Source organism: Vigna umbellata, chromosome 1 (genome assembly GCF_029865625.1).
Source record: "Vigna umbellata cultivar VRB3 chromosome 1, Vumbellata_1.0, whole genome shotgun sequence".
In the NCBI taxonomy this organism is placed as follows: Eukaryota; Viridiplantae; Streptophyta; class Magnoliopsida; order Fabales; family Fabaceae; genus Vigna; species Vigna umbellata.
The window spans coordinates 76,935,901-76,951,010 of NC_142165.1; the positions used below are offsets into that span (position 1 = coordinate 76,935,901).

The following is a 15,110-nucleotide window of genomic DNA, read 5'->3' on the forward strand; positions in this document are numbered from 1 at the left end:
CTTAGTAAATTTTATTTTATAGATAAATTTTTTCTTTCTTAAAATGTGATTGGGCAATTTAGCATTTTTTTTGTACTGTTTAGTCAATAATAATTGTGTTCCAAATAATATTTAGTATTTAACAAGGAGTGAGTATTCCAAAGAGCACTTGGTGTCAAGAATGATTATGTTCAAAAAACACTTAATCTCAATCAAGAGTGGTTGTATTCCAAATTGTAATATTTGGCTTTAATAAAGAGTGATTGTTTTTCAAATAATACTTTGGTGAAATTTGACGTGATCAGGTCACAAAGACATTTATGCTTAGCCAAAAGGGGAATAAGGGTCAAATAAAGTTCAAATCAATCTATTTTAATTGAAGGTTAAGTCGAGTCAACTTGAATCAAATTGAGTCAAATCAGCTAAGGTTGAATATATTTTAATCAGTCAAACTGATGTCGAATTAGCTCAAGTTGACTTGAACTAAAAGTTAAAATAAGTCGTATTAAATTAAAGGTCGAACTAAGTTAAGTTAGACTCAAAGGTGAAGTTGAGTTCTCCGTAAAATAGAAATTAAATTATGTTATTCAAACAACAAAATTGAAATCTAAGATATTTCAATTACACCATCCAAACTAATTATTTAAGAAATGAATATAATTCAATTGCAAGTAATTCAATTACTAAATATTTCGATTTTTTAGAATTGTTTTAAAGTTGTTTTTTCATACATAATGTAAAGGATTGTTGTATTTAGTGCAATTTAAACTAAAGAAGTAATTGTTCAATACCATCATGATTATAGATATTTGTTAAGTGGTTTTTAAGTTTAAATCAATTATATAAAATCTGAATTTGTTAAGTGAACTGTAAGTTTAAAACAATCCTATAGAAAGATCATATTTACATTAATTTATATATTTTAAATTAATCTTATAGTTAATGTAAAGAAAAAAGATAATTAATCATAAATAAACCATACAATAAAAAGAATTGTCAAAAGTATTTATATACGACCCTCACTTAGTGAAAGTGTTTTCAGTTTTTCTCTTTATGTGTGAACGAAGAATGATGTGAGATTTGTGTGGGAATGCAGAACAAGATGCACATAGACATGTTTACGTTTTGAAGTTGCTGCCAAGAACACGTTTCTCACACTTACATGTTTGATTGTCTATTGCAAGACCAAAGGCAGCAAAAATAAAGTATCTTATCAAAACAATTGAACCATGATTAGGGGACAGTTGCTTCGAGTTCTGTGTCCAGTTTGGGTTTTTTCTTTTGGTAATCAAACATTACTTTGAGTTGCTGGCTCTGCTGTTGAATTAGCATTTGGAGATTTCGTTGCATCTAGGAAACAAGCACAAGATAGTAAAGGGTAAGTCATCCAAATGCTCGAGTTTCATAAAAAAATTCATTCATGTGTCAGTAGATATTTTTATCAAAGAAATTCTATGTATTACCTCTAGTTGTTGGCAGATATTCCTCCGAACCTCTAGTTGCAGTTGCCTTGATTCCTCAATTTGCATGTGGCTGCAGAGTTGAGAAAGCAGGTTAACTGTTTGATATTTTAGTTGAAAGATCTCTTGCTATTACTGCATATAAAAAAAGGTATCATAACAACACAAAAGTGTAGATTGTTGTAGTTTAAGTAATGCTACATTTTCACTTGAAGCTCAGCCACCCCATCCATTCTCTGTCCTTCCTCGGATTTTTCTGAAAGGCAAAGTGGTAACTGTAAGGTATACCCCAATAGCAATGAAATTATAATTCATAGAAGCCAACAAAAAATGTTGTAGGGTTGGTTGTGTTTGGTAGAAATATTTAAATATCAGAAGGCAGAAATTGAGGAATCATAATGATATGTATCCGGACTTAAGATGTGTCCAAATACATTTCTCTAATTTCCACCTTTCTCTTTTCACTCCAATTGAGCTTACCAATGGTACAGTTCAAAAGAAAGATGTTTTGAGGAATTTCAGAAGGTATATGCATTACGGTAATATAACACCATGGCAATGACAGAAGTAATTTACCCTGCAAAGCTTTGTGCATGTTTATTGTAGACCTACACTTCTGCAAGGCACATGTTAGAAACATTAGTGAGACAATTAGGTGAAACAAAATTGATCACTGGAATTGGATTTTACCTGTAAGTGACTTTTAACATGAGAAATGGACAGCAAATCTGATTTCATCATATCTAGTATAGCCTTAGGTTTTGCCTCTGCGATTAACAATGAACAAATTAAGTAACAAGAGGTTTCTTTGTTGTTTTTTACTTTTAAGTGTAAAAAATAGTTAACTTACTTTCTGGACCACCAAGACTGTTAACAATCATCATAAATGGCTCGTGTAGATCGTCGGTCCATTTTATTCTTCTTTTGCCTCTTCTAGAAGCAGAGTTGCTAGAAGTTACACAGGCAACCCCACAAAGTCTATGAGGAGCTTGCTTTTGTGGCTTTGTACATGATTCCAACTAATATAAGACATATTGCATCTCATCAGCACAAAAATTCAAACTATCAGATAATGATGTGTGTCTGTTGTATGAACCATTTTTAAGTTTCCATGAGTTTTACTATCAGAGAGAATTGGTTGGAGTTCCTACATCCTACACAAAGCGTTGGGTTTATCAAAACTAAGTTAAGAACATATGAATGGATTCTCCGTTTGATATCATATATATAAAAAATTAACCTGAGTGTCAACGATCAATCATGCACCTATGAATTTCTATACAAGGGAAGACTGATAATTTTTTCTCTAAGCGAAACTAAGATGAAAAGGGTTATGATGGAGGCTCTTTTCTCTAAGGAGTTTTCACATTAAATCATGTATATTCAAATGGAATCAGAAACTACTAGCCACACACTGAAAAAGTAAGCACCTGGTTTCTCTGAAAGGAAATTTCAAGGGGCCTTTCATCCGTGGCAGCATCATCTCTGAGTAATTTATCTTCTTCTTGGGAAAAGTGATCGTAATATGGCATACCATCAGGCTGCATGCTGCTATGTTTTTCAGAATAGGAAGTAATTTTACAATATTTTTCAGAAGAAGAAGGACAATCTGCACCAGTGCTGGACGACAAGAAAGATTCAGCAACCGGGCACAAGGAGCTTGTGAATTGAGACGAGGGTGGATCTTGTTTGGTGGTAAAGTTATCCCCAGAGGCTTGGCAAATATTCAGCATGTTAGAGTCAAAGCACCAAGCAGGAACTTCGATCTGATGCTGATGATGAGCATGTTGTTGAGCTTGAAAACTCACAAGCCCTTTTGTTGCAGTTGCACAAAAGCCTTGTGGGGTTTGAATTTGAAGAGGAGTGGTGACAATGTTGAAAGGTGAGCTTTTTGGCTCAAGAACACTCATTTGGTCTGATCCAACAACCTTGGCTAGGTTGCTAATCCCCATGTATTCCCAATCAGTTCCGTACATTTGGGAACTACACTGATACATGCTTCTCTACTCTCTCAAAACCTAACCTAAAACACCTAAACTCTTGCCGAAATTTAGTTACTCCATTTCTGTGATGCTCATTTATATGCTAGAAGAGAAAAGGTATTAACAGTCTCTACCTATACAAGACTTCAAATAGTTTTTATTTAAAATAAAAGGACGTGTGGGAGAATAAAAATATGTAAGGGATGAACAGTGTGAGGAAAAGTTAACAATGTATACAGACATAGTTGTGTCCTCGTACAAAGCGAATTTCTCAATGCATTAGGACATGGTTTCTGTCTAAGTACATTCTGACCTATGAAAAGTATCAAGCATTGTAGCATCACAGAGAAACTATGGACAGACATTCTTAATTCATTGATGCAAAACAACTATAGTTGTTTATTCTACTCAACAGCAATTAGAACAATGCATTACTTTGGACAGGCCGGAACCCCCCAATCTTCCAGTCATTTTTTACATATCTCATGTGAAACATTTTCCGTTATTCAAATTAGATAAAATTATTATTTTTGCACCGCCAATATATATTTGCTAATTTATTTATATGATCTTCTGAAGATAACATTATAACATTATCAAATATTAAAATAAATAATGCAACTTGAATGGTGTAATTAGAATGATTTGAACGAAGAAATAGTTCTCTCACTAAGTTATAATTTACTTTTTATGATAAGGGAAACGACGATACTTTTATAATAAATTACAAGTTTATTATGAATTTTAATTAAATTTGGCATAGCATAAAGATACTATTACAGGTCACTTATAACTGGTATAGTAACTTTTTTTATGTCATTAGTCTCACATCACTTTGTTTTGTGCTGATCATTCTCACCTCTCTACATCTTCTACCACTGGTTAAAGGTTTGTATTCCTTTGGTTTTGGTTTTTATATGATTAAACGTAGAGTTGGTATTATAAGGTATTAGCTCTTATGAATCTTTTGGGGATTTAATAATTGTATTGATTATTAAATATATGTAGAGTTGGTTTTTATTTGATTAAATGTCTAATTCTTTTGGGAGTTTATTGTTTAAGGAAAGCTTTCAATGTGCTAATTATCATGTGTATTTATCTATAACCTTCAATAAATTCTTCACATTATCATGTTACATAGAGATGATTTGAACAAAAACTTGAATTTCAACAAAGATTTAGGTCTTTATGAATGTTACATAGAGATGATTTGAACTTTTTCCATTTTTCATGAGAATAATTGCCTCCACAGTGTTGATCTCATTAATACGTGGTTATTCTTCTTTCATGATAGAATATATAGTCAATGCTTATCTAGCCCAAATGAAGAACTTTCTCCTTTTTTTTTTAGTTTTCATTCTTTAACTTGAAACTGTCAGATCTTATATAAAAAATATTCATAGATTGATACTACATGTTTAAAATCATAATTTTACAATCTAATGATCATCATGTTTTACCAATGTAAATATATCTTAATTAATGAATATAGTAATATAAAACACTTATATTAGCTAAAGTCGCACTCAACTTGACTTAATTTAATTGGATAATTAAAAATACAATCCAATAGATTATTCTAACCGATCGCAAAAAACATAAGAAAATTCCTATCAACATATTTTATAATATTACTTATAGTAAATTAAAATTAAATTTTTAATATGACCTTTAAGATATATATATATATATATATATATATATATATATATATATATATATATATATATATATATATATATGATTTTAATTAAAAAGATGCTTTATTTTATAATCTATTAGAATCATATTTGCCAATAAATGTTAACATTAAGGGTGAAATTTTTGCATTCACCTCAAACAAAAACAAATAATAACACATAAAATTGCATCTATAATATGTATATTTTATCCAAACTAAAAAAGTAATATATACAATATAGTATATTAATATCTAGAATAACAAGTATACAATATAGAATAAATCATGCCAAAATTTAATATGAATAATGCTATATGTAACTTTAAACGTAGTAACACTTCAGATATGTGTAGCTTAATTAGATTTTGTAGTAGCTTTTAACTGTTAGGTACCCGGTTTAAATTTGATTGGTGTAAATATTGGATTATTACTATTATTAACGGTGAGAAAACATTTCAAAAAGGAAAGAAACCGCCTTTTTTTTATATTTCAAAGCATAAATACAACATAATTATAATTTTTGTTCTATTTTATGTCTTTCTTCTTTTGTAAAAAAACAAAGAATTTCTTACATCTATATTTATATAATTTAACATCTTACTAATAAAAGATATTATAGAAATTTTTTAAAACATTAGACATTTATTTACACATAATTTTTTATATAATTTACTTAATAACCATCTAGAATATTGTTGTTACGAATTGTCATTTGTGTAGTTACATGTACATTAGTACAACATATTAAAACAAAAGGCCTTGGATTACGTGCACGTGGCTGCTAGCTTGTCCGAGGTAAACGTGAGTGAGTCTAAATGTGAAAGAAACCTTAGAATAAAAACGATTCAACTAATCATTTTCAAGAGTCAAACTTAAAAACTTTGAATGAGAAATTCATAATCTATTTTCAGCTAAACAAAAGCTACTTTTTTTTATCAATGGCAGCAATAAATTACCTCTGAATAAAAATTTTGTGTTAACTCCAATGTTAAAACCAAATCATAGTAACTAAAAAATTAAAAAAAAAATTAAATTCAAAGATTTCTGCAAACAATAAATTATTTTTGTATAAATAAAATTGGAAACACAGGTATCAAGACGTGAGTATCATTTACTAAAAGGAAAGATGAGAAAGAAATTTTTTATTTGGGAACTATAAACCCATTAAATGTCATTTTATTAAGATCTTAAGCAAAATGAATTTTTATTTCAAAACTTAAATGTTTATTCAAAATTTAAGGAGACGTGAATATCATTTAGTATAACTTTAGTAAATAGTAGCGAAAACACGTGTGCGTGTTTATTTTTCTTCTATGATAATAACAAATATTATTATTATTATAAAATTAAATATAAATAATTTATAATTATATAATAAATAGTTTTATTTATTTTGTATATAGTTTTATAATTAAAATATAGATAAATTTAAAATAACGGTTAAATATTAAAAATACAGTTACTAAATAGTAAAACTAACAAGATAATTATTTTAATTTAAAAAAAATATTTAAAAGATAAAATTGAAAAAAATATGTGAACATCAAAAAGTTAAATATCCTTTATATAGATATATATAATTTTGTTAATTTTTTGCCAGTATAGTATGCTTTTAATCTTTCTAAAATATTGTAATTTCAATTTTTTTCTCCCTCTTTTAATTTTGAAATTTAATATTGTTTTTCAAAAATTCTATGCAAATAATTCCCAATATAAAAGACCATTTGAAAGACTAATAGTATTATATTTTGAAACCAAAAGGGCTTAAAATAAATAAATTAAAAAGGGTAAAACCATGTTTGAACAGGTTTAAAGATTCCAAAATTATATTTTAGTGTATAATTTGAATGTGACAAATTCATAAATATTATTGGGACATTGTGAAGAAAATGGTTAGCAATAATAAGAGAATATGTATAAAGGTCGAAAAATGAAATGCCAAAGAAGGACGGCCACAAGAAATAAGATTCAATAAAAACAAGGCTTCGAGATTCCGGTCTATTCAAGGTTCCCTCCCCAATTAATTAACAATACAATACGTCCCTTTTTATGTTTTCTATGCTAAATATTTTCATTTTTTTTATCATTAATTTATAATACTTTTAGCAAACCTCTCAACAATAACAACCATAAATAACTTTTAATATTGCTCATTACCTTTACAACATATTACAAAATTAAAAGCTTTTTCTTAAGCTTAATTACCTAATTCATCATTTTTTAAATAATTAATTGATATATATATATATATATATATATTAATATATATATATATATATATATATATATATATATATATATATATATAAACAGAGTTTAGATTTAGGACGACGTTTTGGTATTATCGATTTACCAGGTTTTCAAAATACACTTATAAACACTAACTTTGAGGCTTTAAAATGTATTAAACTTTTTTAATATATTAATATTTTAAGGACTCGGTAGAAAAAAAACAACAAAGAATCTAGTTTCATATAAATATATTGTAGAGCCTAGATGTTCAATTCTAACAATCAATATTTTGAAAGAAATACATGGGTTTGTCATGCAATTTTAAGATATAAAAGATTATTCGTTATAATTAAATTTCTCTATACTGATTAAAAAAATTCTTCAGTAGTGTTCTACACATTTGTATTAATTCCATTTTCTAAATATGAGCATTATGATAATTGAATAAATAATGAAAATCTTGTCTATTTTTTATTCTATCAAATCAATTATAATTATTGACTTATTTTTCTCATTAACAACTTAATTTTCACTCTCTCTTTTTTCCTTTCTTATTTTACTTCTTCACTTTCAACAGTTCATATTTAGGGCCAAACTCATTAAAAGAGGAAAAAAGGGGGTATAAAATTAAAATAATAATCTCTTCTATTAATAATTTTAATACAATGAGAGAAATTTGAAATGTTAAAACTGATTAATCCAAATTCAACTTAATTTATGGGAAAAATAAGATGAATTTTGGATTGAATATATTTTAGGATCATATTGAAAATTTTGGCTTAAACAAATTCTAAGGTTCCGCAATCAAGATACGAGGATTGATTTTAGTTTTAAGAAAAGTAAAATCACTCTTTAATGCTTCTTAAATTTGAGCAGCCAAACACAGAACCGACCAAACCAAATCATATGTAACAGCTCAAAACAAAACAAGAAAGAAACACAGAACGAGCAAAACAATGGCTTCTTGCTGAGAAAACACATAAGACTCTGCTTACAAAGTTTATTCCCTCCTCCCCTAGTAAAGCAATGCTACTTGTTTGTTTCTATAGAATATATAATGTAAGCACTCTAAATTATGTACTAATTCATATAGAGTTTGCATATGTAGGATAAACAACAATGCTATAACAAAATCACAGGATGTAAGCATGCAGAAAACTGTAATTTTATACATAACCATATCAGATTATTGGCTTGGAGAGGCTTGGGAAGTGAAGAAGGAATTGTTGGCTCCTTCAGAAACAGAAACTTCACCATCTTTATGAGTAATTGTTGTCTCATCAGTGCCTGAATCTTGAGTATTTGAGAGGTTATTACTTGTCTTTTGCTGCTGGTCAAACATTTTTTTTAGTTGCCTTCCTTGTTCCTCAATTCTCAGCTGCAATTTTCTCTGAACCTGTAACACCAAAGTAAGTTATATGAAAACTTAAGTGAGGACAGAGTGTTAAAAGAATCCAAATATACCCTCTCATTCACTACTTTTAGCATCCAATTCCTCAAAATATGTGCCTAACTGTTATCCACATTTTAGCACATGACAGTGCAATTTCACATCATCACCTATGCCAAAATGGGTATGTCTTGAATCAGAGAAAGGCCAAAATAGAGATGTCTAGAAGTTTGTTTGTAAAAATGATACTTTATCTTCTAAGTATGTGAGGTATTGGATTTCATTGTTCTTCTGTGACTAAAATCTCTACATCATTTCTTCGATCTAAAGCTGGTTGAAGGTGAAAAATTGTGAAATTCAATGTTTAAGATTCAAGAAACTTTCAGCTGGTTTGGCCAGTATTCAAGTTTTTCTTACAAGAGGAGGGAAAGGGTCACAGATTAAGTACATTGTAGGAATAAAAATTCACCAGAAAAATGATAGCGTGGATATACCTCTAGTTGTTCGTGAAGACACCTTTGAGCATCTAATTGAAGCTTAAGTGCCTCTCTAATTTGTAAGCCTCTGAAGATCAAGAACAGTGTTAGTTTGGTAGATTACAAAACGAACCAAGAAACTTGAGGACGTACTATTACTACAGGAATATATTAAGTAGCATTACGTTTTGACATCAAGATGATGCACATTTTTTATGTGGCTTCTTTTGTCTGATTTCCCTGAAACAGAAGAAAGTTTTCGGTTCAGTATGTGGAGTTAACCTGATATTTGAAAGAATAAAAGAACAAAGAAGATCATGAATAACTTGTGGGAAGAATAACGCAAAGGAGAACAATAGGTCATATCCTAAAGGAGAAGAAAAATATAAGATGTAATAGGTTTTGTGATAGAGATAGATTAAGTGTTGTATAGAATATTATGAGCTGTTGTATGAATAACATAACTCGTACGAAAGAGATCAAGTCAAACTTTCTACCATGTCAGGGAAGAAATGCAGTTATTCTGCATTGGAACTTCTGCAATCTACATTAGTTTATTTAAGTCTCAACAACAATTAAAGAATCAAAACAAAGGGAAAAAGAAGGTATTTCATCATTTGTGACATGAATGTCACTAAATTCAGGCACAAAGAAATGTAGATGACATGAAAAAGAAACTACACTGCAAGTCTGGTAAATAACAAAATAGAATTCACCTTGACTAGGCTCTGGAATGAATTTTGCAATTCTATATTTCTGCAGATGACTTTTGACATGGAAGATAGTCAAACCATCTGTGTCCATCATCTTTAATATAGCTTTTGGTGTTGCCTCTACAGTCAAACAGCAACAGAGGATTATCAGATGTTACACAGATGCATAGCCAATTAGAAAATTTAGTTAAGTTACATACGCTCAGAGCCTCCAAGGCGATTCACACACTCAACAAACTTCTCATGAAGATCCTTAGTCCATCTTATACGTGTTTTGCTTGAGACTGCTGCCCCATTAGAAGCAGAGTTTCCAACAGTAGACACACTTCCTGCTGAAAGTGTTGGAGATAACTTCTCGATCTGAGAAGAAAATCTCATATGTGCAACAGGTAAATCAAAAGATCCACGAGCAACCTGCAAACAAGGAAATTAACTTCATAAAGAATCTTCAGTAATGGACACATGAAAAAATTTTCATGTGGGGTTTGCCAAAAGGAAAACTTACCGTGCGATCCTGAATTCCTTTGTTAGGAAATGAGGAGCCCCTGATGACACCATCAATGAACAACTTCTGTTGTTGAATTGGAAGGAACTTGGTGGTGGGAAAATTCCCACATGAAATTTTATTGGACTTTTCAGGGGATACACGACATTGATCATTATTGAATTGAGATTTCACTATGGACTGCAAAGTGTTTGAAAAATCATAGCTTAAGTCAGGTTGGTTTGCTGAGTCCAAGAAAAGGTTGTCCCTGGGAGATTGATACAAAGGGAATTCCGAGTCATTAATCTTGCATAACTGAGATTGAACACCGAGTTGGCAATCATATTCTGCAAATCCCATGCAGTTTTCGGCAGCATAAAAGGCAGAAGCTGGTGACTCAAAACGGCTGATAATGGTGCCAGATGATTTGACATGGCCTATGTTTGGCAACTGATCTGTGGCTTCTCTTCCAACCATCGCAAGTGGTCCCATATTCCAGGGCTGTCTGATATCAAAATATTGACAGTAATGATTACCAAACTCAGAATTAAAATCCCCACTCAGTCCATGACTTTGTTGAATCAAGCCTCCCCAATGAACCTTGTTCTCGTTCATTGACACAATATGGACCCAAAATTTTGATGTAGGATGGTAACAAGACTAATGCATATATCAATAAATAAAAGAACTCTTTGGAAGCACATAAAGATTGGGGAGGGGAGAAGAAGATTGGAAAGGTAACAATAGGAAAGCTCATAAAAATTATGTTTTATATTCCGAAAGGCTTGAGGTATAAGATTTGAATCTAACTGTCTAAATGCTACCGTGCAAGGTCATTAGCTATTAATTATTCTAGAAAAAAGGGATAAGAATGAACAATAAAGAATTGACATTAACGAAGTAGAGTACATGGAAACAAACAAAAAGTTTTGTCGAAATGTTGTCTTCACGTGAATTAAAACCAAATGCAAAAGAATCAATAGGAAAAGTAGGAACACTAAGCAACCTAAGTTAGATGGGTCTAAAAAGAGGTTAAGGGAAGTTCCATAGAGGACAAGTTCAACAACAAAGGTCGATGATGATGGGTCATAGATGAAAAACGGTCCCAGAGTAATATTAAATACCATTGATCTCTTAAAAATGGAGAATATTGAGATGGCCTTATGGGCATCTGTAGTGTCATAATTAAATGTTAGATAAAGATACTGGCATAAATTCACATATAATAATACATCTGTTATTATTCCTACAATGGATTCGGATGAAATAACTTTAACCACACACAGGGATGACAAATATGTTATCAAATTAAGTCATGTTCCATTGCTTCCTGCCACTGCATCTTGCAAAGTGGGGGTATCAGAAGTTACCAGAAAAGTGCATCTAATTTTTATATTCATCGTAAAAGCACAATGGAACTTTAACTATAAGATTCCCAGTAAAATTCAGTAACCTAATGGACTCTCCATTACATAAAGGTAAAACAAAGACACATATTCAGTGCATTCATATGCACTCTCACTTCCGTGTTGCTGTACATCTTTCTTTAGACATATTTCTTACCTCTATTTTCTTTTAATTCCTTCCTTTTTATTTTCTTGGTGAATAAGGTTTTACTTGACAAAGGGAAAGGGAACGTGTTAGAAATGATGCACAATGTATAAAAATAAAGAAAATGGAAATCAACACGTTTAATGTGGAAAACCTTTGATGGGAAAAATCAGGGGCTGAGGACAACCTAATTCATTCATCACATAAAAATAATTGGGAACAAAAGAAATATAGATAGAACATTTTATTCATCTTTTATTTGTGCCATAAGGTAGATTTTTCTTTGTTTTATGTTTCTATAGTGAAACATTGTCGCATTTGCATGTTTTTATCATTGGGGAGTGTAAGTATGAGTTATGAGAGGTTTTATCCTTTCTTGTTGTTTCTTCTAATTTGGATAAGCTTAGAAAACTTCTTAAATACACTTTATGCATTTCTAATCAAATTATTCTACATCGTACGAATCTCTTAAATAATTTTTCACAATCAAACTTATTATATCCCACATAAACTTATAACAATGCTTCTTATCTAATACTGGTTTACTACTTAGATACTGGTTGGTATATACTAATCTAAATATACATAACTGTTTGTATATAAATTTATGATAGTAAGTTTCTATAATGAATATAAATATACAATAATATATCTTTGCATTCTCTTTGTCAAACCTATATTGTTATCACTTATAGTATTATAGACTCCATACATTATAAAAGGATGAATTTATAAATACATATACAAATAAATACATCACATCTCATCAAGCTATCAATAAGATACACCATTGGTTAGAATGGGACATTGTCATAAATATGAAGGAATTTCTTACAATATTGGAAAGGAGGCTGGAGAAGGTAGTGGGAGGTAGAAGAAGGTGGAGGGAGGTGGTGAGAGATGGAACAAGAAAGATAATTATAGGGGTTTCAAAGTAGGATATGAATTAGATTTTGTCACATGATACTTGATATTAATTTAACATCAAATTAGCTCTGTTTAATAAATATTAAAACTCAATTTTTGTAAAAAATATAAGAATTAAACTACTAATTAAGGCTTTAAATAATATAATACAAAAAATTAATTTTTGAATTCTTTTTTTAAAAAACAAAAGTGGTTAACCTCTTCGCCCCACCTCTGCCTTATAAAGTTTGATGAGCCACATAGTGTGTGGTAAGTGGATTGACAGGTCGAAAAATAACTTAACTTATAAGTTTATTTTTATACTTCCAACAAGTCTTATATTTATATATTATATATATATATATATATATATATATATATATATATATATATATAATATTATATAGGATTTGTTAATTTACGTAACATCATGTATCAAATTTTAGTTAAAAAAAAATCTTTATTCATAAAATAAAAGACATACTTTAAAGAGTATTTTAATACATACTTTAAAGGCATAAATATTTTAATAGTTTTTAATTTTAATTTAAAATAAATAAAAAAAAAAAAAAATCAAAAATTATTCAAATACTCTTAACTTTAAAACTCAGAATCCATAATATATAAGAATATTTTTGTCAACTAAAATTCATATATATATATATATATATATATATATATATATATATATATATAATATAAGATTCTAAAATTCTATACACAAAAGGATATATCTCAATACAAGATAAAACATACTTAAAAAAGTTAAAAGAAGGGTATGTACATCACTGAGAGATAACACAAAACATGTTGTTAAAAGACAAGACAAAGCATCATCTTGTATAAGTGATAGACTATAGACAATCTAACTAAACACCATCAAACATTTTATGTCTTTTTTATAAAATAATCATAATTTAGAATTAATACACTAAGAAAAAGGTATTGTAAATTGTTAGACACAAAGAACACAAGTAGAACATGTAAAAATTAAAATAGAAGTCAACGTCGATACTAATTAACCTAACTTGGGCCATGAACGAAGCTGCATTTGTGTTGGTGTTGACGTAGACTAATCGAATAATTTACTTTCTATATTACTTTATAATATTTATAGAAATCTATTTCAAAACATAAGAACGAATGTTGAATAGCACTAAAAAGCCTAATAACGAAAAAATGTTGAGTACTTGGAAAAATCCGCATGGGATGATTCGGGTGGTAGTGGATGAACATAAAGAAATTAATATGTTAAGTATAAACTATTGCAATGTCTGTCACATAGGAAGATGTTAATGATTTATTTTCTGGCAGCAACCCCAAACGTCATTATCAAGTGGTGGGAATCAAATTAATGGGCTTGGAGTTGAAAGTTTGAGTGTGGAAAGAAAAATTCCATAGTAAAAGTTCAGCTCAAAAGGAATAACCTACGTGGATTTAGAACCCTAAATTCACTCACTATAAAGTGCACCAACTCTGTCTTCTTCCTTCCAATTAAACCTTAGCTTAAAACTTCATATTCTAATCATGCTTGCTTCTTTTTTTAATTACTGCTTTAAGATTCTTACTTTTGGCCTTAATATCACTATCACACTTAATAATTTACATCATTTATAAAAGTTGAGATTAAATATATTTTAATTTTTTTTCGCATACACTATCGTTTAACAATCAAGATTAAATATATTTTAAATATTTTTTTAATATACAATACTTTAAATATATGGTGATTAAGTTTAATAATATATAATATCGGAATCATATTAATAAATGTTTTTCTTAAATAGACATTTATTTTCATTTTATTGTCAAAAATGAAATTAATTAAAATATTTTACAATATATATTTTTCAAAAATGTTTTTATAATTTACAGTATAGGATTGTTTGACAGTGATTTTGTGTAATAGATTTTGTTTCTGTAGTTTACATATATAAACATCAATTTTAGTATATATATTAGTGGTTCTATTCTGTTAACGTTGTGAATTGACAGTCATTTGTATATGGATTAGAGGTATATCCCTTATCTTTACAATAAAATTACTTTGATAATCTATTTTTTTTTTCTGAAATATCTATCCTTTCTCTGGATGTAATAGAACCTTGTTCCATCGTAATCCAATGATATATAAAACATTGGAAAGTGAAAATACTTTACCATATAAAGAAGTATATGCTGCAAAATGCAACTTCATATTAGCATGCAGGCAGTTGACTAATTTTATTTAAGAGATGTATCATGCTATTTTTCATT

General features: G+C 29.2%; 2 protein-coding genes across 2 annotated transcripts; both read right to left on the minus strand.

The window, feature by feature from the left end:
* Positions 1 to 1,080: 1,080 nt before the first annotated feature.
* On the minus strand, positions 1,081 to 3,436 carry LOC124831320 (uncharacterized). The gene is made up of 7 exons (XM_047305269.2): positions 2,870 to 3,436; positions 2,290 to 2,458; positions 2,130 to 2,206; positions 2,016 to 2,055; positions 1,641 to 1,695; positions 1,443 to 1,512; positions 1,081 to 1,329 (listed from the first exon to the last, which is right to left on the minus strand). Exons 1-7 carry the CDS (start codon positions 3,434 to 3,436, stop codon positions 1,213 to 1,215), a joined length of 1,095 nt encoding a protein of 364 aa, XP_047161225.1. The 3' UTR covers positions 1,081 to 1,212.
* Positions 3,437 to 8,281: 4,845 nt separating this feature from the next.
* LOC124831316 (uncharacterized) lies at positions 8,282 to 11,328 on the minus strand. Its single transcript, XM_047305267.2, has 6 exons — positions 10,419 to 11,328; positions 10,114 to 10,327; positions 9,917 to 10,033; positions 9,386 to 9,440; positions 9,219 to 9,288; positions 8,282 to 8,730 (listed from the first exon to the last, which is right to left on the minus strand). The coding sequence occupies exons 1-6, from the start codon at positions 11,010 to 11,012 to the stop codon at positions 8,521 to 8,523; spliced, it is 1,260 nt and encodes a 419-aa protein (XP_047161223.1). The 5' UTR covers positions 11,013 to 11,328; the 3' UTR covers positions 8,282 to 8,520.
* Between the last annotated feature and the right edge of the window lie 3,782 nt (positions 11,329 to 15,110).

Excerpts from the sequence above, each read along its gene's own strand:
- LOC124831316 (XM_047305267.2), bottom strand. The coding sequence starts at position 11,012 with ATGAACGAGAACAAGGTTCATTGGGGAGGCTTGATTCAACAAAGTCAT. Across the intron at positions 10,328-10,418 it reads AAGGAATTCAGGATCGCACG|GTTGCTCGTGGATCTTTTGA; the intron begins GTAAGTTTTCCT and ends CCTTGTTTGCAG. Across the intron at positions 9,289-9,385 it reads CATCATCTTGATGTCAAAAC|AGGCTTACAAATTAGAGAGG; the intron begins GTAATGCTACTT and ends CTTGATCTTCAG.
- LOC124831320 (XM_047305269.2), bottom strand. The coding sequence starts at position 3,436 with ATGTATCAGTGTAGTTCCCAAATGTACGGAACTGATTGGGAATACATG. Across the intron at positions 2,459-2,869 it reads TTTCCTTTCAGAGAAACCAG|TTGGAATCATGTACAAAGCC; the intron begins GTGCTTACTTTT and ends GTCTTATATTAG. Across the intron at positions 1,513-1,640 it reads GCTGAGCTTCAAGTGAAAAT|CCACATGCAAATTGAGGAAT; the intron begins GTAGCATTACTT and ends TCAACTCTGCAG.